Source organism: Passer montanus, unplaced genomic scaffold (assembly GCF_014805655.1).
Source record: "Passer montanus isolate IOZ18808 unplaced genomic scaffold, ASM1480565v1 scaffold10, whole genome shotgun sequence".
Classification (NCBI taxonomy): domain Eukaryota; kingdom Metazoa; phylum Chordata; class Aves; order Passeriformes; family Passeridae; genus Passer; species Passer montanus.
Genome location: NW_024356505.1, coordinates 1,164,192 through 1,185,044, shown reverse-complemented (window position 1 = coordinate 1,185,044; position 20,853 = coordinate 1,164,192). Strand labels below are relative to the sequence as shown.

Genomic DNA, 20,853 nt, shown 5'->3' with positions numbered 1-20,853 from the left:
TACTCAAAAAGTGCTTATGAAATCATGTCTACAGGTATCATTCTTCTTATTTTATAGAGAGGAAGAAGAAATTTCTTAAGGATTTGAGGCCAAAAAACATCTTGACATAAGTAGTTCCAAAGGAGAAGTCTAGGAATACTCCAAGGGAAAAGCAAAATAACACATGCAAATTGAAGAGCAAATAACTGCCCAGCAAGGATCTTAAAGAAAATACTTGTCACAAAATTTTTTGAGTATTTTATCTGAGACACTGGCAATTTTAACCCACATGAAATTTTATTTTAAATAATTATTTTGATTTTACAATGATAATGTGGAAGAGGGGGGAAAAAAGGGAGGGCTGGCTGAAAAGTGGCCTAGCTGAGCAGCAAAGAGAAACTATTGCCTAGTTCATGGTTCATTCCTGTGGCTGTAGTTTGGAAAAATTCCAGCCACAGAAAAGTCAAAACAGAACAGGTAGGTTGAAATATTAGCAATGCTTAGCAATTCCTTTGTATTTTAACTTCATCCTCACACTCCAAAAGAGTAAAATATTACAGGAAAAAAAAAGGAACTGAATTATGATTTGATTAAAAAGAATGTAAACAGTAATTTGGAAACAAAGGGCGATGCAATTTGTTGCGTAGTCACACAACATTCCTCTTGGATTTGAAATGCACCAGCGGCAGTTCCACCCTTCTGAAGGTACAACCTGACGTCTCACAATTGAGCCTGAGCAGCTGCTGGAGCTACAAAGTCTTTCTTTCCTCTTCTGTCAGGATGGGTGTGATACATCTTCCCAGCTTGTCTAGGATCCTGTGTTTTTCTTTTCACATTATTCTCATTCTGCTTCAACAGACTACTGCAGCGCGAGAACTGAAGTTTGTGGTTGTAGTAAGTAGATATGTTCTCTGTTTTGTTGTGGGGAATACAGGGACAGAATTACATGTCTGTTGAATCAGACAAGGTGTACAGTTTCTTTGCTTGTCTTCAGACTTAGAAATAAGTACTACTGTCCTTTTGCTTACTGAGTTTAAAGACCTCACCTAAAGAAAGAAAAAAATGTCTCTAGTTCTTAGAATTTTCATCTCCTAATCTCCTAATTAATTAATCTCCTACTTTCATCTTCAAATTTTCATCTCCTAATCTCCTAATTATTATTTCAAGATAACTGACTTTGTGGTAGATGCATAGTGCAGAGCAGTTGAAAGATGCAAAGTCCACATTTACCTATTCTTCCTTAGTTTAGCTGACACTCCAATGCATAGTGTGAGAGCTGGTGATAATGGACCTACCTCTTCTATGCTTGCAACCTGAAGCTTATCATGTTAAGAAGTTACCACACATAAACACACAAAAGACTTTCCATTTCACAATAACTGCATTGTCACAGCAGTACACTGAGAAATTAAATAGACAGGCATTTTTAAGTTGAGATTTAAGAGACATGTTGTATTGACTTCAGTTAGGCTGAAAACAGACTCTAATAATTCTTTTGCTGGGCCATTTCTTATCTCAAAGTAGCTAAGTGACTACTTCAATGTCACTTTCCCAAATACCTCTAGAAAAGGAGACATTTAATTCAATGTAATACTTTGGATTATGAAGCTTGAACCATGGTCCTTTTAATTCTTTTTATAAATAAAAGGTATAATGATAAGGAACAGTTAGTCCAAAGGAATGTTTTTTGTAAAAAGTTGAGGGGATTGGAATGAACTTTTATAAATAGGCAATTGAAGATCTTCTCCTTCAGCCTGTCCATATTTGAGACATTATGTGTGCAGTACTGTCTCCAAAACATATCTTCTGACTCTAGATAGAGTACTTCATGTATAGCCACATTGGGTGCATTGTGCATGCACAGCTTGGAGGAAAGCCAGAGTGCACAGGAAAAACCAGTTCTTACTCCTGCTGAGACATCACACATAGCAGGGACCTGACGCTAACTCCAGTAACATTCTGTATACAGAAATATACTTACGTGTTTTTTCTGGTAACTGGTAACAGTAGACACACAGATGAAAACAGGTATACAGCAAGCCTTGGAGCATTAACTCCCTGAAAGAAATGAGATTTTAATTGAATTGTAGCTGTTATTGTGTTTTGAAAAACAATGGTTTTGCAGAATGGTTTTGGAAAAGTTACCACTATGGAGATAGAGACTTCTTATCCAAAATCATCTGCTTATCATAACTGTGCTTACCATAACCTAACAAAAAACCAACCAAACAAAAAAAACCAAAAACCAATTTCTAGGGTAGTTTGTCACAATAAACATTAAAGAGTGGGTAAATTTCATTTATACTGTGTTCCTTTTAATCCTGTTACTTTTGCTTAGGCTGACCAATCACATGAAATGTTACAATAGGTTTAATCTTATCACAATATACATCTTTTTTTCTCAAGGCATGGTTTATGTATGGTCTATTGAATTTTGCCTTCTGAAATCAGTGGATTTTCATAGAAAGAGAATTGCTAGTATAAACATACAGCATAGGAATTGACCCCATCAGTGAATATATCACTGATTTAATGGGATATAATGAGGGTATTGCTACAGTCAAGGTAAATCTGAAAGGCATCTTTCTGACATACTTCAATAGCCATTTTCCAGCTGTCCTGTAAGTTAATATGTTTTCACCTGGGAATATTACAGCAGTGTGAAAATTGTCACAATGACTTTTTAAAACTTCCTTAGCAGAACTGCACAATATAAAATACATCTGCAGGGGTGAAGAAACACAGATAAATGTTCGCTTTTTCTCACTTCTAGTATTGTGCTGTGCCTGGGAACGTGAATCACTCTCTCCTCACAACTTCCAACTTTGTGCTGATTCTGTGTGTTTTGATTATTGGCCACAGGCCCAGTTCTCTGAAAAGCTCTAATTCAAGCCAATTTGTAAAAATGCTTTTTAAATTTCTTTGCTTACATGTAAACATTAGCTTTTACCATAACTCTTGTGCAACAAATTTAAGATTAAAGGCAGAATTTAAATTTAAAACCACAAAGTTTAAAGAGAGAACAAAATAGGAAATATGTAGGACAATCAGGCACCTAAATAGAAACAAAGTACTGATTTATTGCCTTGGTTTACAGAAGTTCTAACCTGGACCTTCTGCCTCTACACACACATACATTTCACCTGTCATATATACAAAGAGGTGTGGTTTCTGAGGCATTGTGGTTTCATCATGTTTTTCTTCTTGTAAATCAGGATAGGAAGCGTTGACTGAACATGTTATCTCTGAGCGTGATTTCTCTAATCAAGCCAAGCCATCTGAAACCTTGACTAAACATGCTTGATATTTCTACACCTGGTTTCCCTGAACTGCCAGCATGATGGTTTCACTTCACTTTTGTTTCTTCCTTCCTCCTGCTGGCTTCAAAGTAAGAGATATTTTGTCTAAAGTTAAGTCTGTCAATGAAAGTGTCTGCAAGAGGCTCACTATTACTCAGAGACACATACTTCACTGTAATTCATGGCATTTCTAAATGAAGATGTTATGTGTATATATATATGTGTGTGTGTGTGTGTGTGTGTGTATGCTACACATGCTACATTCTCAGGGCACCCCCTCCCCTGCACCAGTTTGTCTCCAAAATGATTTTTCACCTGACAACAATGGAAGCAAATGCTGGCCAAAGTCTAAGGCATGTGACCATTTTCATATGAAGTGATCATGCTCACAAAGTTAGCAAGAGTGAATAGATGAACCCAGACACCAAATCAGATTCAAGCTGTATCAGAGTGGAAGGAGAGGGTAATGAATTTGGTAATTATTCACCTACTGCTTTAGAGAACTGAAGCACTTCAAAAGGAGTGCCAAAATTAATATAGCAAACAGATCAGTTTTGCTCTTCTTGTGTACGCTCCCCTTACCATCCCCTCCTTCTTGATTTCTGGTGTCTTTTCACATTTTATAATGCTTCCTTGCTCCTCTTCTCTCATTCTGCCATGTTTTGTGTCTCCTGAAATGTCAGTAAGGCAATCTGTAGGCCAGGAGTAATAAATGCTGCAGCACACATTTTTTTAAATTAATTTGAAGAATCCACTCATTTTTAACAAAGTAGAAATGATACTGTTGAGAAACATATACTGATGAGTAAGGTAAGATCTTCAGTGATACAGTTTCTTTTCCTATCAGGTGTTCTAATGAAAAACATAGTTTCAAATTTTAGAAAAAGTCTCCTAAGATGTAGCTGTGAGTAAACGAGTTAGTCTTTCAGGTTAAGTGGTTGTTCATGTGGTCATTTCAGCTGAAGCAAAGTCATTTTCAGAAGTAGCAAGTTTGAACACATACAAAAACCAGCTGTCTAAGAAGCTTTGTCCTTAAATTCCTAAAAATGGGGTTCTGCTTCTTTAAGTGTTTGTTCCCTTCTTGCTGCTTCCAGCTTAGTGTTCACATCATATTTATGTGACACTGTGCAATGAAGGTGCAGAAATATGAACAAGGAACGTAATTATTAATTATCTCCTCTTTTGTGTGGACTTAAAGAAATTAAGCTTCTTTTTAGAAGAGCACACCTCCACTCCTTTAATTTCTTAAGGTTACAAAGAAATAAAATATTTTTCTTTATGTCTCCTGCTCACATATTCAATATCTCTTTTGATCTTGATCTTTTTGCACACTAATGTCTATTCAGATAAAATGCTATTCTGGCTTATTGAAAGCTGTTAGGGACTGGCTGTTGTAACACACTCAGGTTTATGCTTTACATTGAACATAAAACATCACAAACCAGTATTCAAAATCTAACATGTTGCCAGTAATTTTCCACTAATAAAAAGGGCATATTTATGGCCAAGTGTTGATCTATTGTTAGTTATTGCCTAAAATATACATAAAAATTAGTCATTTAAACATATCAGTCAGTTTGAACATTTGTCAATTATCCATAAAAATGCTTTTGTGTGAAGTTGGATAATTTAACAAGAGAGGATGCAGCTATGCTGTAATTGGAAATTTAACCTTCATTCTTGACACAGGTACCAGCTTGTCCAGAAAAACGAATGAATCCTACCTGATACCTATGTACATCAAAATAAGGAAATGAGCAGTAGTACAAAAGTCCTTCTCACTCATTTTTCTTGCACTCAGCTGAATCAGCCACCAGACAACATAGCTCTTCACTTATTTTCCTGTTGACTACAGGTGCACTGAGAAATTTTTATGAAGAACCAAATGAGATTCAAAATTATAAGAAATGAGGATTAAAACTGCACAAATAAGGAAAAAAAACGAAAAAAACCCAAAAAACCTTGATGATGAGGGTGAAAACCTTCCTTGATTCACTGCAAAATATTCATTTCAGGTTGGCCACATAGTGACATTAAACTGGCAAAACAAAAAACATACATGTTCTAATGGTAACTTATACTCTAGCAAACTTCATTGTCTATTGTAGAAAATGAACAGAGGGAGAAATCCAATCATATTTGCCTTTACTGGACAGCATTTTCCATCTCTGAAGTACCTGCTCTAGCACAGGTTCGTGTGCATTAGGCTGATGGAAAGGGTGTGTGTTGTAATTAAAACATTAAGTCACACCGCTGATGTTTACTTTGAAAAATATAAATGTGAAACACCTCCCAGTGGGAGTGGCAAACTAACTAGTGTGAACAACTCTCTCTGATGTCTGGGCAAGAATGATGTAGCTTAATGAGGCAATGGAGAGTATTAATTATAAGCAGGTTATGCACCACTAAGGTATTAAGGCATAAATGTCATTTTATTAACAAATATACCATGCTGCTATGTTGTCATTTTATTGTGCTAAGTCAGGAATGAAGTTGCTGATGGGAACATTGATAAACAAAGCTTAATTTTATTACCCTACAATCTGGGTCAGCATTTTATTTCATGTGAAACTTCTGTGGATTTAATTTTTCTAAGCCTATGCAGCATATGCTATGGGGGGATAATTCAGTTTTCCAGAACCATTTAATCTAGGGCTGTAATTTCCTTTGTATGCTGGAATCAAAACACAAAAAGGTTCATTTAATTTTTCTGATTAAAAATCATATGATTGAATGCATCACACTAATAGTCACCATGCTGGAGTGTCCAGGATAATAAAGCAACCAAACTCTTTGCTCTCTCCAAATTTGATAAAAATAAAATCCTAAAGACTTTAAAAAATATTTTTATATATGCATGTAAAAGTACTAAGAAAGTATTAATTGAGCTAACAATGTAAATGTTTATACTCTTATCTTTACATTTTAGGATGATTGAGAAAAAGAGCATAAGATCCATATGTACATAGAATTACTTTTAAAGATACTGCTATGAAGAAAAGGTTACCAAAAAATTTCAAGTGTCTCTGACATAGTAATTAAATACTAATCTAAGCACATCAGTAACTGGCTTAATATTCAGAGGCACTGAGTTTCCAAAATTCAGTCATATTTCCTGTCTAGATGCCTAGCTGTGAACACAATCCCAACTTTAACATCTTGAGTGATTATTTTAATGTTCTAGGATGAAGGATCATCAGGCTTATGCCCACTTAATTCTAATATAATTATACATAATCTTGATTTTAAAGAACGTATTCACATCCTACTTGACCAGGTTTCTGCAGACTCTCCAACATTTTCAGTTGAAAAATGACACTGGAAGTATAATATATGCTTTGCTACTAGTTAGATAAGATTGTTAACAGTAATGAACTCAAGGGGTTGTTATTGCTTACATTGTCAGCTTTTCCGACACGGTGACCGAACACCAATTGTGAACTTTCCAACTGATCTACACAAAGAAAGTGAATGGCCCCAGGGATTTGGACAGCTCACCAAGGTATGTTGACTTTTCTAAGAAGAACTTTAAAATGCTTCTAAAAGAGGAAGTGGGAAGATATTTTTTGTGTGTGTGTCTCAAAAGCATTAGCAAATCCCAGGTTCTGATTGTTGCTATTAGCAAATACCAATACCAGTAATTCATAAACATTTTTGCAATGTTTTTCATTCAGCTATTGTTAAATTGAAATCTTGTTCATCATAGATTTATAATTACCTTCCTAAAAGCAACAACTTCTTGATAGTGCATCATCTGCTTTCAAACAAATGGCAAGATTCAACACTGTACTGTTAACACTGATGAAGTTCTAATGACCATTAAGTACTGAGCCCTGTGACAGGTCAAAGATATGACACCTGCCCACCAAGTCAAGCGAGACGAGTCCACCTCTCATCATTGGGCTGACAACCACCAATTCACAAAACAAAAGAAGACGAGGAGAAGGTTGCTTCTGGGGACAATGTGTCTTCTTAACAAGGCCACTTGCAGTCCAGAGCTTCACTAGGATGCACTGAACCTACTTTGTATTTGACATATGACACTCTGGAGCAAAAGAAAGCCAATGCATTTCATAATAACATTTTGTCATGGTGCAGAAGTATGAAATAGAGACAGTTCAGTCTTTAATGTTTGAAAGGGACTTGAAAGATCTGTAAAATTCACACACTGAAGAAATGCATTACTGTCTTATTACTAGCTTATGTACTAAGATGTTCCTGCTTTGGCATTGGCTTTTTTGAGAGCTTCTTTCTATTTTGCTATCTTTTTAAAAACAGTAGTAGGAATGTACTTCTCTGACAGGTAGAAGGTAAAAAGTTCAGCTCAGGCTTTAGAAATAAATAACAGAAAAACAGTCTGCAACCTAAGACAACTGCAGGCACACAAAGGCAAAGACAGAAGAATGCTACTTAAAGCATGAAATATAAGCCACAAATGGATAAGGCTGGACAATTAACAGGGAAATGACAGTGATAAATACTAGGCTGTCAATCATCCTCTCTCAGCTGACACTGACATACATTCTAAAGGACAATGTTGATTGGTGTCTACATACCTACAGTTCTGAGGAAATAGTATTTGTATGGAATCGGGGGCATTGTCTTTCTTTAGCAGGTGCTGCAATCTTAGCACTTCAGAACACAGAATTTTTTCATAGATGTAAGTGACCATTTCTAGTAAAAATTCTAGATCACCTGCAACACACATCGTCGTTCTGTTTTTGGCTGAGAGAGACCTGGTATGGGGCTCTGTTTTGGATTTGTGCTGAAAACAGTGCTAGTAACACAGGGATGTTTTTGTTAATGCTGAGCAGGGCTTACAGATTCAAGGACTGTTCTGCTTCTTGTACCACCCTGAGTTTGTCTGGGGGTGCACAAGAAGTAGGGAGGGGACACAATTGGGACAGCAGATCTCCACTGACCAAAGAGATATACTGTACCACATGATGCCATGCTCAGCATATAAAACTGGATGGAGAAAGAGGAAGGGCCAGACATTCAGCTTGATGTCGTTTGTTTTCCCAAGTAACTGGGATGGGGCTCTGCTTTCCTGGAGGCTTAACACCTTCCTGTCCATGGGAAGTGGTAAATAAATCCCTTATTCTGCTTTGCTGGCATGTGTGGCTTTTGCTTTTCTTATCAAACTGTCTTCAGTCCCTGGAGTTTTCCCACTTTTACTCTTCTGATCCTCTCCCCAGTTTCACCAGGAGGCAGTGAGAGAGCACTTGTGTGGTGTTCAGTTGCCAGCTAGGGTTAAACCACAATAACAGTATGCTCTACAACCACTTAATGATCACTTAAAAGCTAAGTGGCTTTTGCTTTTCTTATCAAACTGTCTTCAGTCCCTGGAGTTTTCCCACTTTTACTCTTCTGATCCTCTCCCCAGTTTCACCAGGAGGCAGTGAGAGAGCACTTGTGTGGTGTTCAGTTGCCAGCTAGGTTTAAACCACAATAACAGTATGTTCTACAACCACTTAATGATCACTTAAAAGTTGATTGCTGAAGACAAAAAAAAAGAAGACAATTTTACACTAAAAGTCTCTAGTAACCTTAATCTAGTAGTTATTCATATGCTTGCCTTACAGACTGGAATGCAGCAGCTATTTGAACTTGGGCAGTACATGAGGAAACGATATTCCAGCTTCTTGAACAGCACATACAACCGGCAAGAGGTACAGAGCAGAACTGTCTGCAGCATGTTTCTCTGGCATAGCAGAAGTATGGATTTATAAAAGCACATTATTATACTAATTTCATTAATGAAGAAATTAGGGTAATAGAAAAACAATTTTGAAAGTCAGACTTATGTCAAGATAAAACCAGAATAACATCTATTTTTCAGCTCTTACATTCTGTTTGGGTCTTTCACAACCTAATTTTCCCAAACTGAACAGCTCCACGATGAATAAGTTGGGAATTTTTAACAGACTAAGACAATAATGGTCACTGTACAGCTAAATACCTCTCCAGTCCTGTGATGGGCCATGCTTACACACTTCCTCCTGTAACAGAGAGTTCTAACAGCTCTTTGGATGTGCTTATCACACAGTACAGATCCATTGTGGAGAAGACACCTCTAACATTTTGGTCTGTTTAGGAGGCATGCATTATGGGAAAATATGAAAGACCTTTGCTGTGCTTCCAAGAGAAGTTTATATTTTGAGTACTTTAACATTCCTGATGACTGATAGACCATAGAAACATTTAGGTGGGAAAAGACCTTTATGAATTTCAAGTCCAATTGTTAACCTGTCCACCACTAAATCATATGTATCAATGTTAAGATTGAGAAAAATAAGATAGAGACCATCCTTCTTTGAAATAATATTTTCCTATTCTTTCAGTTCACTCTGAAGGCTAGATTCCAAATTAAAAGATGCCTTAGAAATTCCATTTGTGAAACTGAGGTAGTACCCTGGAAAGCTGAGTTACAGTTTCACTGTTTTGACTTTATGAAAAAATATAACACTAAAAACAAGAAGTCAGTATTGACAAGTCAGGTAAAATTTCCCTAATATTTTATCTTTTCCATTTAATCTTTAATTCTTTGCCATTCTATTTTCAGTTTTACATCCAAAGTACAGATTATGATCGCACCATTATGAGTGCCCAGTCATATCTTTCTGGCCTCTTTCCACCAACTAGCAGCCAAATTTGGAACCCTGACCTTCTCTGGCAACCCATTCCAGTCCACATTTTTCAAAAAACAGCAGAGCAGGTGAGTACTGGCTAGAAGCATTCTATAAGGTCCTAATCTTTCACAGAAGCAAAAGAACAGAAAAAAGGAAAAGAGCTAAAAAGCATTTTTAAAGCTTTTTGAGTCCAACATAATAGGAAATATCAAATGGAGCTACTGGCTGACAAGTATGTCATAGGTCAACTGTAACAGCTACATGAAAATCCTCCTTCCATAGTTGCAGAATACCTGAATTATCACACACACACAACCATTTTCTCTGAGGTTAGTTTTTCTGACCAGAACACTTTTGGGCAGTATTCTAGGGAAGTTCTTCTAAATCTTTATAGGAAACAAGTGTTTTCCTAAATGCCACTCAACTAGGCATATCTTGTCTCTTTGGCAAGTTTTTTCTATAGTTTATTTAAGGAATTGAATTTCCACCAGCCACAGTAATGACCTCAAAAGTATTACCTTCCTATTCTGGTAGCACTTAGGCATTCTAATTACAGACAAGGGCTCTTTTATGCTCAGTGCTATAGAAATACTTAATGAAACCCTAGCACTTCTCTTGCAGATCATAAGAGTAGGCCGACCTGAATAATAGGTCCTGTAGAAGTTTTACTTCCTATAGCTCACTCTGGCTGATTCAGGTTTAGATTTTAATTTCACTTGCTCTTGTGACAAGGACTGTGTAAGGAACAGTGTGGCCAACAAGAGTAAAAAGCTTGTGAGTGTAATAACAGAAAACCTCATTTACTTCTGGCTTTGAGGACAGAAGCTGACTTTAATAAAATTTGTACAAACCCTCTATTACATAACTGCCCATCACCAACATCAGACTCACTCATTAGGGGGCTGCCACACCTCTCTCCCTTTGATGTTGCTCCATTCTTAGAGACCACGTTTGAAAAGAGGTACAGAGAGAAAGGGTTCACACAAACTGAATTAGGCAAGTGTGATTCAGCCAGAAACTTAACCCTGTTCCTAAACAGAAAAGAACACTGTCATTGTTATTTAAATACAGGACACCAGAGGAAACCCTTTCACCAGAAGACAAGAAAAACATCAAAGTGGTTACAGTTTTGGCCACATAGTACCTCAAAGCCCTTAGGGGAATCACAGTGCAATGAAATAACCTGTTTGAGGAAGGCAAGCTCATTTGTAGGAGTCTCTAGTGCCTCATCACTTCTGTGGCTGCTTCAGGAGTGAGTGTTGATGCTTCTCTCAAACACACCTCTGCAGCAACACAAAATGCCTTTTATAATGCAAACCACCTGGAACAAAACCACTGTTCCCTTGTTAAACCAAGCAGATGTTTGAAGGTATTTTCAAGCCCCAAGCAACACAAAGTGGGAAACTGAAGCCAGGTACAGTCCTGTATAAAAACCATAATCACAGTTCATTTTTAAGCTGCTGAGATCAATCAAGACTTGACAGGCAACAGTACTGAGTATTGCTTATTGAAGCCAAAGGAGTGGCTTGATTAATAACACTTAGAGAGCGATAATTAAGACATACAGCAAGAGAAACATTTGTTATTGTGTAATTAAACAACATTCCCCAGTTTCATATTGCAACTTTAAGCTTTCATCCTTCAGTGTGCCACTGTTACAGAAAAATTGGACCATTGGAAATCTATCCAAGTGAAAGTGGGCTGAGGTCTGTTGATGGCTGCTGCCAATGTCCCACAGGAAACATGCTGGAAGAGCAGTCTGTAAATGTAAATGTAACAGGATAATACTAGTGCTGGGTCAAAAATGCTTTAGTGATGTGGCATACAGTGCCGTACCAGCACAAACTTGTTTTCTTCAATGTGGCTTTTCACTGACATTTTATGCTGTATCAGGGATCATTTGTCTTTGTGCAATTGATATAAAACATATTTTTCAGAGCTCAGGGTTTGAAAGATGCATGTATTTACATGTTGTTCAGATCAAATATGTACTATCATGTGACCTCATAATGCACACACTTGGAGTAATTAAAAGTGAACCATTTCCCTAAACAAGAACAGAGCCCTTAGGCCCATAGCTTCTTGATATTTCAGAAGAACAATTCATCACTCTTGTTTCAAGTTCTTTTAAGTAGTATTTAAAATGCTTACCATAATCCACTGGTTATCTCCAAAGAGATGAAACCTGGATTTATAGATGGAGAAGCAATTCAGTTTCCAGTACCAGGTGGAGTTAACTTACATCTGGGAAAATACAGAAAATGAGAGGGAAATTGCAGCTTTTAAAAATTTCTGATCATGGACCCTGACCCATTTGTCAAAGCAATCCCTTGACAGGCATATATCATTTCTTTTTACCAAAATCAGTTAAATTGAGGGAAATCAAGCTATCACAGAAACAAGTAGCCATTGAAAAGTCAAGATACCACAGTCTATCACTTATGTTAACTGAATTCATGATTAACTGAATTCATTATTAAAGTACCCAAACAATTATTGAGTAGGTCTAGCACAACCATGAATCTGTCTAAAAAATGGTACACCATTAATCTCAGCAACAGAAAAAACAGAGGGGTGTTGATAATTTTAGAACTTTCTAAGTGTTCCTTTTCATGTTTCAGAGGCTGAACTTTCCTCTGCCCAACTGTCCCCGTTTTGATGAACTTCAGCAGGAAACACAAACATCAAAAGAATTTCAAAGTAGAATACAACCATACATGGTAAGAGAAAAAAACCCAAACAAACAAAAATCCAAACAAACACAAGATGTGAGAAAAAGGAAGGTAACTAAGTTGCAGAAGTTAAGGAATTGCATTTTTTCCTTTTGTTAAAATGCAAAAACTAATTGAAAAAAAATTAAAAGCCTGTTTAGGTTATGTTATCATTGGATCAGAGATGACACAAAGTCAAATCAGAAGGCAAAGTGGCAAAATAGCTGAAACCACTTCTTTTATACGCTGGTCCAATACAGGTGGACCTGAGTGGTCATTTAATCAATGAATTTCACATGATTGGCTAATTAACAAGACACCCATTTGTAAACAACCTTATGGGCAAAACAGCTTATTACAAAACACCAGGTGCAGATGGTTTAGAATTCTTTCCAGCTGCCTAAAGTTTCCCAGACTGATTCATGGGAAAGCTTATCTAGCTTTTCTCTCTGATCACACTATTGTATCCACAAATTTAGATATTAGAGAAAGGTTCTTCACCCAGAGGGTGGTAAGGCATTGAACAGGCTCCCAGGGAAGTGGTCACAGCACCAGCCTGACAGAGATCTCAGGTACATGGAGTGATTCTTAGGAATGCCTCCCAGGGAAGTGGTCACAGCATCAGCCTGACAGAGTTCAAGAAGATCTCAGGCACATGGAGTGATTTTTAGGAATGTCATGTGCAGGGCCAGGAGCTGTACTCAATGATCCTTACAGGTCCTTTCAAACTCAGCTTATTCTTTAATTCTGTGAAAAGGTTGGGTGTTAGTGAATCTATCTGCATGTATGTTCCATGTGCATTGAGCATTTGTAGTACACTGTTCACTTTTTCCCCACAGGATTTTTTACAAACAATGGCAGTTAACACAGGACTTGAACTAAACCACCTTAAAATACTGGACAATTTCCAGCTCTGGAATACATATGATACTCTACATTGTGAGGTAATAATATATCAATAGATGCCAGGGAGAAATATAACTCCAACTTTGGGTTTCAGTTAAATCGTGGCCATGTGTTTTCACTGGATTGAGTTGTAATGTCTCCTACTTTTTTCTCTTTTTTTTTTTCTTTTTAATTTGAATCTAAGTTATATTTTAGTGCTTTGATAAAAAAGAACTGAAAAACATGGTCTACAGCTTGGGAGATTGTAATTTCCATTTCATGTTTGAAAAATTGTTACCGTTCCCATTATTTCCTTTTTACCCTTCCCAATATGCTGCTATAGAATTATTCAGCATGATGGCTATAACAGAGTTGTGATTTTTAACAGAGAAATGAAATTATTAGCTTTAAACTATTAACAGGTAAGCACCAAAATACTTAAGATTTTGAATACGAGAGATCATGAAAGATCTATCAGTTAAAAATTTTTGAGACAGTGATTGCTAAAACACCCAAACTGACCCCAAGTATGGGATAATTCCATTTGGCCTCAGTCACTACTGGCAGTGCATAAAGGATTTTGAACATATCCTCTACAAACTGAGGTAATTAAACATGATAAGATGCTGTCACTTTTATATGACTGCAGAGTGACACTTGTGTCTAGCTGCCCAGTGATAGAACCGGTATGTGGACAACTGTATGGAAGGCAGAAAAAAATCACATATTTATAACCTGAAGACCCAAAGAAAGGAAAAGAAGACATGTCTGCAGTATTTCCCACTAAAACATGTATCTCTATAGCAAGAGCACATTATACCTACAAAGAATCTCCTTCATTCAGGTGCTTCTGCCCTTCCCTCACTTCACTCACTTCAGGCCAATCCCCATTCCCACAAAATGTGTTTCAGGGCATACTCTGGAGTAAAACCAGACTGTGCAGAGAATTGCAGGACAGCCTCAGAAAGTCTAAACTAAGTAGTGTGAGGGTAGATGACAGGATGATGGAAACCAGTGAATTATAAACATGCTTTTGTTTTCCTTTACCACTAGGGTATTCACAATTACACTCTTCCTGTATGGGCCACTGAAGATGTAATCAACAAGATGGAAAAACTGGCAGAATTGTCCCTACTCTCATTATTTGGGGTTTATAAAACAGAAGAGAAATCAAGACTACAAGGAGGTAAATCAAAACGTGTACAGCTCTAAGAAAGGAGGAGATAATGCAACATCCTGTCACTTTACTAATGCAAAATCATCCAAACAAACTCTTCATTTGAAACTATGGACATTGGATGCCATGTTAAGAATTCAAATATGTGCTGAATATTGGCACTTGCATGGATAAAATACTGCAACTAGGTGTAAAAATTACTATCTTCAGGTTTTCCAGATTTTTTAAGGGATTTGGACTTTTTAGAAATATTATAGAAAACTAAGGGAATAAATCAGGCCCTCATGGTTATGATCATTACTTATCTTATAGTAGGTTAGATTGTTTCTCCAACATTTCTTCTAATTGTTTACTGTTGTTTTTTCCCTTTGATGTACTGGTTATACATTGTGTCAAAACACTGGCAACAAATTTGTAGCTCTCTCAGTGATACAAAGCTGCTCCAAAACAGTCTGATCAGAATAAAAGCTGAGAGATTCCAGTTATGTCTATACTGCAAGAACTACAAGAACTGGGAACTACTGCTTAGCTCCAAAATTGGGGTACATAGACTGTGCTGCACATTCTGACACTACTTCAGGACACAACCCAGGAATTTATCATAGGATCCCCAGGTATCCATGAGCAGGAAATCCAAAAAATTGAGTTTGAAGATTTGCAGGCTGGAACATTTGAGGCCAGGCTTTCTAATGCACCTACTGTGCAGATCTAGGTAAAGAATAATTAGCAAATCCATCACCTGGGCATGCACATCACTGGATTGAATATATAGTAATTACAGGCTCCAATCTGCAGTAAAGCCTGTTAGCTGGCAGATGCCCATATCATATGGTCAGGACTATTTAATGTTCACTGGCATACCAGTTACATCCTCTTTCCTTAGAATTTTCCACAGAGTGCTTCAGGGAATTTCTGCTGCCCTTACCCATTAGTTTTAGAATACCTTTGGGCTGGAGAAGAAGTAAAAAAGAGCTTTGGAAAAAGCAAAGAATCGATAATGTGCAACATGTTGGAAGTAAATAGTTAAAATATTTCTTTGGCATGTAAAGAGGAAGAGATCAACACAGCTGTCATTATTCCAACACTACAAAAAACCAAAAAAAATAATGGAGAGATCTCAGCATAACAGAACTGGAAGTGTCATTATCACCAGTTCTCAGGATGGTTCTAAATGATTTCCTGTGAATCCTGCTTCTTCATTTAATCTGGATGATGAATCATATATTTCTCCTCTGCAATATCTTCTCTGTAGTTACAAAACTGTATTAAACTGAAAAATGAGTACGAGGCCTGAGCAGATGTCTTATATTTGATACTCTCAATATATTGTCTTTTTTGTTTCCATTCAAACATTATACCTTCATTTTCCACTTCCTTTTTTTCTATCTTTTTAAGGTGTCCTTGTGAATATTATTTTAAACAGTATTAAACAAGCTGCCAATTCTTCAAAACCAACAAAAATGGAGGTCTACTCTGCAGTGAGTATTTTCATCTTTCATACATGTTACTTTGATTTTATCAGTAAGTTAAATGAAAGAATAATATACTACAGTTTAACTAAAGTGCTTTAAGTGTACTGATCGGTGTTTTAAGGTAAACACCGATCAGTACAAGAATACAGTATAGGCATGGATCTCACCTCAGTTTTAGTTAAACTATATTTGGCCAACCCTTTTGGAAATATACTCGTCATGGAGGCCTTGGCATTGTGCTAGGGTCAAACCATGACAAACCTAATGGTGCAGTTTCTATTAGTTGCATCTTTCCTGAAATGCTCCAAAGATACTGGCACTAGGGCAAAGAAAACTATATATTTTATCATTCATTTTTCCTACAACCTAATGGTGCTGTTTCTATTAGTTGCATCTTTCCTGAAGTGCTCCAAAGATACTGGCACATAGCAGAACTTCAGCTGTGCTTCCAAACCTCTCCTCTGTGGGTTCTTTTTTATTACTACTACTATTACTTTATTTATTTTAGAGGGTGAAGAGGGCCACTTTCATCAGGCCAAGATCTGCTTAGCTCATTCATTATTCTGTCTCTAACAAGAGCCAAAGGCAGGGATGAATGTCAGAATAAAGCCAGCAGAGAGTGATAAAACCTTCCAGCAATCTGTGTCTTAGGGACTTCCTGAGAGAGAATTTGTCCCTGTGTTTAGTGTCCCTTGACAGACTGTCTTCCATCAATTTGCCTAATAACTTTTTAAATTCATTTATACCTTTGGAATCTGTGACATCCTATGACAATGACATTTGTGTTAAAGAAAAGAGTGTGCCTGCTTTTATTCACATTTTCTGGGTCTCTAATGAATTTACTATTTTCTGTCACTCTTCTTCCATATTTCCTTTTCCAAGACCAAGTCCTACTGTATTTAATCTTTTCTCCTATAGAAACTACTTGATACCTCAAATCTTTTTCACTGTCCTTCCTACATGATTCTAGCACTACCATGTTCTTTTTGAAGAGGGAAGAGCAGTACATGCAGATTTTTCACTTCTGCTTTAATACCCTGAGTTAAAGTATAGTGTTATTTTTGAAACTGATCAGCCTATAAAATTCCAGAACCTGAATAATAATTAAACCATAGCTGCTAGACTACAATATAAATAGGTCTAGAAGATATATATATGTGTATATATATATATATATATATATATATATATATATATACTTAAAGATGCTTGCAAAATTTATGCACCAGTGTTTGGACTTCCTGCCTTCAGCTCCTCATCCTATAATCCCTGCAAAAGCAGGGATAATGGGTAGATGAAGAAACTATATGTGGGTGGGTAACAGATCCCATAAAAATAGAAGCCAAACTGAGATTTTGTTGTATGAGTCCAAACAGAAGGAACAATAGAAAAAAAATCTGAAGTGGAAGAAAGGAGAATAGTCTTTGTACACAACTATTTGTCTGGAATACTACCAGAAAAAAAAGTACTTGTACCTTCACTTGAAATGCCCTAGATTATACTACTCTACACTGCCTTAATCTGACCTTGGAGCAAAAGACACTACCAAAGGAAGGAAAAGAGAAAATGGACTGAAAAACTAGATTTATTACTCAAACCACATCTTGCTTTCCCTCAGTATGTCTCCAAAATCCTGCCAGATGGTGTAAGACACATACTGCAGTAACTCTTTGCAAATGCCTCCTGCTCTCTGTAGTAATCAGTTTACATGTTTTTCCCAATGGTGAATATACTGAACACATTTTTATAGTCAAATTTACACAGGTTTTCTTTTATCTTGATTTCCACTCCCTCTCTACTCTTGTCTCATAACTCTGGCTTAGTGCTAGTTGACTTAATTGACTGTAAAAGATGGAATTTTTTTTTTTCTTCAATAGCATGACACCACAGTTGGGGCCCTCCAGATTGCTCTCAATATTTTCAATGGAAAACTGCCACCATATGCTGCTTGCCAGTTTTTTGAACTCTACCAAGAAAGCAATGGGCAAGTATCTTCTTATTTATGCAAGAAAGAGTGTTTAGAATTTGCTACCCTCGTCCCCAAAACCATTTTTCTCTCAAATATTGTGAAAAGATACAATTTTGATTTAAATAGATAATTTACTAACAGCCCATAGGCACAAAGTCATATTAATACTAGGGAAAATTACATTTTCTGGATGTGCATGTATGTTTTGAAAGACAGGAAAAAAGGTAAAACAAGCCTTATGAGAGGGAAGAAAATGGTAAAATAATTCTTCCTGATTCTTCAGATGATAGCAAGAACATTTCCAAGACATAACTCCCACAATAAGCCAGCTGGCATAGAAGAGCCCAGTACTGGTGCATTCAAGGAGCCTGCAGAAGGACCTTTTCAGCTCACTGTTGATCAGTGCTGTTAAATTAACAGCTTTGGCAAAGTGGGCTTTGCAGATGTCTTTCACAATGCCTCCACTCTTGGAGAACAGGTTCTAGAGTAAGGTGTTAGAGGCTATTTCCAACATGCTGTCTCGAAGTAGGAAACCTTCTATTTAAGTACCAGTTTTTAAAAAAACTTTTCAATGTTGTTAACCAGGCAATATAGCATCGAAATGTATTATCGGAACGACACTTCAAAGGATCCTTATCTCCTCACTTTGCCAGGGTGCACCTCTTCTTGTCCACTTGAGAAGTTTGCTGAACTAGTTTCTCCTGTGATTACAGAAAACTGGTCAAAAGAATGTGGGAAGAAAGACAAAATGAAAGGTAGTATAACAGTTCTGTATTTTCCACATAAGACAGGGAGGTAGGTATTTCATCAGTGGCTGAACTTTGCACCCTTCACACAATCAATAGATTTCCCTTTAAGTGGGGGCCAGATTTACTGTGAACGAGGATGTCCGTAGAAATTAAATTAGCATATTCACAAAATGAGCTGCCTAAAGCCTGTGGTCAAAACTAGATCTCCACTTGTTGAAACGTCTAAGAGAAGTATGGATGTTGGTGATATAAGAGGGTCTTGTTCATGTTGGATACTTTCTGCAAATGCAAAGCAAAAATGGCTTGCAAATGCATGGTAAGATTTGTGCACCTGTGTTTCTGCAGTTGTACTGAGTGCAGCTGATCCATGATCTACTAACAGAGCTGATAACCTCTTCCTGCCTGAATATTCTTTCTGGGAGGGAGAAGAAGAGCAAGGCAACACATGTTACTTTTCAATAGTCTCATTATTTCCCCTGTCCTGCATACATTCACCATTTTACTGACCCCTGATGAAAGTATTTTTCTTTTTTTATTAACTACACATAGGCTCTCCTGCCCTATGGGAACATGGGAGTAAGATTCACCTATGCACAGGAAGCAATCTATAAATTTCTAGGATTGAAGTATATGTTCTTATCTTGCATATGCCAGTAAATGTGATCTTGTCAAAAATATTTCCATTGTACATATATGTAATTAGACTGCTAGCTTTGCATATAAAATGGTATATATATATGTCTTTCATTAACTCCCTTTTAATTTATTTTTTGTTCTTCACAGATATTTTTATCGGATTTAATGTTGCTGTTGGCTTGTTGTCCATTTTTAACCTTGTACTGCTCTACCTCCTTTATCATTATGGACGTTGCAGGAGCAGAAACAACTACCAAGATATTTAAAGCGGAGGTAGAGAAGTGAAAGTGAGAGCAGCTAGACATCAAGGAATACTTGAAGTTGCTGATACCTATCAGTTTGCTCTGGTCAAAATAATCTCCAAACCATATCCAATAAACTTGAACAGCTGAGGTATCTGTGGTCTCCTAAAATTCTACACATCTGCAGTGAGAAATACTGTAGAAATACATTATTTTAGGAATTACTGGATGGATGGCGTTATTCCAATTAATATCTTTATTCTACTACTACTATTACTCAATTTTACATTAACCAGTGGGGTGAAAGAATGTCTATGTTTTTTTTTACACTGTCTATTACTGTTTAGCCCTCTGCTACTCAACAAGTCTTCCTTCAAAACTGCATTCTGTAATATTTACCTTACTTCCTATAAATGGCTATTTTGTTGATGCACAGGAAACCAGTGAGCAGAAGCTGCAATTTCTGTACAAAAAAGACTCATACCAGCACTTGGACATACTGTTCCCGCATTTAGTAGTGCAAATTTATGCTAGAATTTTGACCTTAGCCTTCAGCCAATAAAAGTCTTCAGCCAGCTCTTTAAAGGAGTTGCATCTCTATAGCTCTCACTGAAATTAGTAAAACTGGTATAATCCGTCACATATCTAGGCATCAAGCAAGAAGCTTAGTGCAACAGCATTTTGGTCAGTGTCTGTAACTTCAATAATATGGATAAGTAAATATATTAAAATCTATTTTCTATTGCTACACTGTTTTCCTATTTTTTCTGAGCTCCCAGTCATGAATGAGCCTTTGCTCTGCATTTCTTTGAGCCACTCTCAGAATAATTCCTCAAGCTATCACTCTCTTCATTATCTTTTATTTTAAATCACAATAACTCCTTTAACTCATTGCTCTGTTCACAATCCAATATGTTAGCAAGATGTACACTAAAAGTAAGAAAACAATGATTCTGCTTTTTGTATGTTGATCTCTTCTGTGCAATTTATTTTGTTTAGATTGTAAGCTTCTAATGTCAGGAATGTGTTTCTGTAACTGCTCTTGAGTGTCACACACTATATGCATAATAAGCACTAATGTTGCTGTATAAAATCCTACTTA

At 36.7% G+C, this 20,853-nt stretch overlaps 1 protein-coding gene and 1 long non-coding RNA gene across 3 annotated transcripts; one reads left to right on the top strand and one right to left on the bottom strand.

Annotated features, from left to right (window-relative positions):
• Positions 1 to 328: 328 nt before the first annotated feature.
• ACP3 (acid phosphatase 3) lies at positions 329 to 19,781 on the top strand. Its single transcript, XM_039709207.1, has 11 exons — positions 329 to 873; positions 6,685 to 6,780; positions 8,864 to 8,950; positions 9,844 to 9,996; positions 12,532 to 12,630; positions 13,461 to 13,565; positions 14,560 to 14,692; positions 16,079 to 16,161; positions 18,033 to 18,139; positions 18,710 to 18,879; positions 19,657 to 19,781. Exons 1-11 carry the CDS (start codon positions 760 to 762, stop codon positions 19,773 to 19,775), a joined length of 1,266 nt encoding a protein of 421 aa, XP_039565141.1. The 5' UTR covers positions 329 to 759; the 3' UTR covers positions 19,776 to 19,781.
• LOC120502115 lies at positions 812 to 12,156 on the bottom strand. 2 transcript variants are annotated; one of them, XR_005627456.1, is made up of 3 exons: positions 12,062 to 12,156; positions 1,961 to 2,037; positions 812 to 890 (listed from the first exon to the last, which is right to left on the bottom strand). It is a non-coding gene; the product is annotated as an uncharacterized LOC120502115 (long non-coding RNA). The 2 variants fall into 2 exon arrangements; XR_005627457.1 differs by lacking the exons at positions 812 to 890; positions 1,961 to 2,037 and adding exons at positions 3,864 to 3,949; positions 11,094 to 11,193.
• Positions 19,782 to 20,853: the final 1,072 nt, after the last annotated feature.